At 37.6% G+C, this 1,737-nt stretch overlaps 1 protein-coding gene across 3 annotated transcripts in view; it reads right to left on the bottom strand.

Moving 5' to 3' along the window:
• The window catches only part of LOC104814324 (protein SUPPRESSOR OF FRI 4-like), a 3,902-nt gene extending 2,848 nt beyond the window's left edge, over window positions 1-1,054 (bottom strand). For all 3 annotated transcript variants that reach the window (XR_771889.1, XM_010542313.1, XM_010542314.1), the window contains exons 1-2: window positions 733-1,054; window positions 6-68 (exon numbers count right to left, since the gene is read on the bottom strand). Coding sequence is in view for 2 of the 3 variants with exons in the window: in XM_010542313.1 (XP_010540615.1) it covers window positions 6-68; window positions 733-926 (257 nt within the window). In the remaining variant the exon portion in view is untranslated. The remainder of the gene's footprint in view (window positions 1-5; window positions 69-732) is intronic.
• Between the last annotated feature and the right edge of the window lie 683 nt (window positions 1,055-1,737).

Here is a 1,737-nt window from a genome sequence, read left to right as displayed (position 1 = left end):
CAGGAATACCTTGCATTCCATATATTTCGATGTCAGTTGATTCTCTACCAGGTTTAGCATTCGGAACCCTGACATAGAAATATAAAATACCAAATTAGTTGCATTACATAACTAACAAGAAGAAAAAGTTGCGAAAATAACAACAGTTAGTTGAATTTCAGTCCTCTTTTCTGAATCTCTACAAAACCCAAAGATTGAAACTTTATGAAACCCTGAAGACACGAAGCGGAAGGGCTTACTGAAAAGTTACCAAATTTTTAACACGAAATCTTTACCAAACCCCACTTAAAAAACAAATCAAACTAGCCAAAGCAAACAACTTAAATGTCAACTTCCACTAACATCGATAGAGAACATGCATCCCAACGGAAGAAGCAGATCATATGAGGTTATACAACAGCAAACCCTGAAAATTAATCCAAGAAATCCTACTGAGCAAAGCAGCAAATTCTCCTAAAAAAACTGCACCACAATCTACTTTGAGTCAAGTCATCGGGTGGATTCCTCAAGAAATAACACAGAATTTTATGACAATATCACTGAATTCAGATTAAAAGAAGTTAATCAACAAAATCAACCCATAAAAAAACCAGCAGAATAGGTTCTAATGGAAACTAACCAAACAAAATTGAAACATCGGTACCAACTCCAAGAACAGATTAGCAGGCGAATAATTTGAAGAAAACCAATCAAACTAAGAACCAGACCGAAGAGATAAAAAAGGATACATACTTGGTTACATTCTCCTTATGAACCTGAAGGACATGGATCACCATTCCTCCAGCAGTGGAGAGTTTCTTATGGCAGACATGGCACTTGAAGTGCTTCGCCTTCTGGTGTTGCACCAGAATTTTCTCGTCGTCGAACTCTCTGTCGCAGTAGTAACACCAGACCTTCTCCGTCGCCCTCTTCTTCTTCTTTCCCATCTCTGTCCCTTTAGCGTTCCTTCTACCTACGATCCCTACCACTCACGAGCTCTCTGTCGTCGTCTTCTCCTTCTGTCGCTAGGGTTTGTTCTGCGATCCCTTTGATCTTTTTTTTTCCAACAGTATTTTTTTTTAATTTCTAGCTCGACTTTCTCCTCGTATTTATACGATAAAGAACTTTATTTTGGACCCCAAAGTTCACTGGAATTTTCAATTTGGCCCCTATAAGTTTTCTTATCACCAATAAAAGCAATAAACTTTAGGAATGTGCAATTCTATACACGACTCCCACTCTTTTAACATTTCTCACCAACTGAACAGAACCTCCACAAATCATTAGTGTCAAAAGAGGATGATGTTTTATGTTTTCTCACACATTTAGCAAACGAAGACAATTTTTTTTCATATAATTGTGATGAATAGCTGAAAGGCAAAATTCTAAAACAAAAGTGATTAAATTTAAAATCCAACGGGTTCGTAAAATAATCTGAATACAACCAAACAAACACTAGAAACTCCTGTTGTGAGAGGTTAAGGATGGTACCATGTGTTTGGCTTTAGGAGCAACAAACTTTACAAGTACTGTCTCTTTGATGAATCATGAGAGGCAAATACTCAGTAATATAAAGAAGCTAAATCCAAATTTGGTTGACAATAATTAATAATGATGAAGAAGAAGAAGACCTATTCCAACGCTTTTTCTTCAGAAGAGGAGCTGGTACTGCTGGTACTACATCCGAACTCGAACTCAAATCCAAGCAGGGAGAAAAAAATAATAAATCGTACCCGAAAGCCCCCCCCCCCCCCCCCC

The sequence above is a fragment of the Tarenaya hassleriana genome, unplaced genomic scaffold (genome assembly GCF_000463585.1).
Source record: "Tarenaya hassleriana unplaced genomic scaffold, ASM46358v1 Cleome21, whole genome shotgun sequence".
Taxonomy (NCBI): domain Eukaryota; kingdom Viridiplantae; phylum Streptophyta; class Magnoliopsida; order Brassicales; family Cleomaceae; genus Tarenaya; species Tarenaya hassleriana.
The sequence above is the reverse complement of the archived record's forward strand: the minus strand, read 5'-3'. Positions and strand labels throughout refer to the sequence as shown.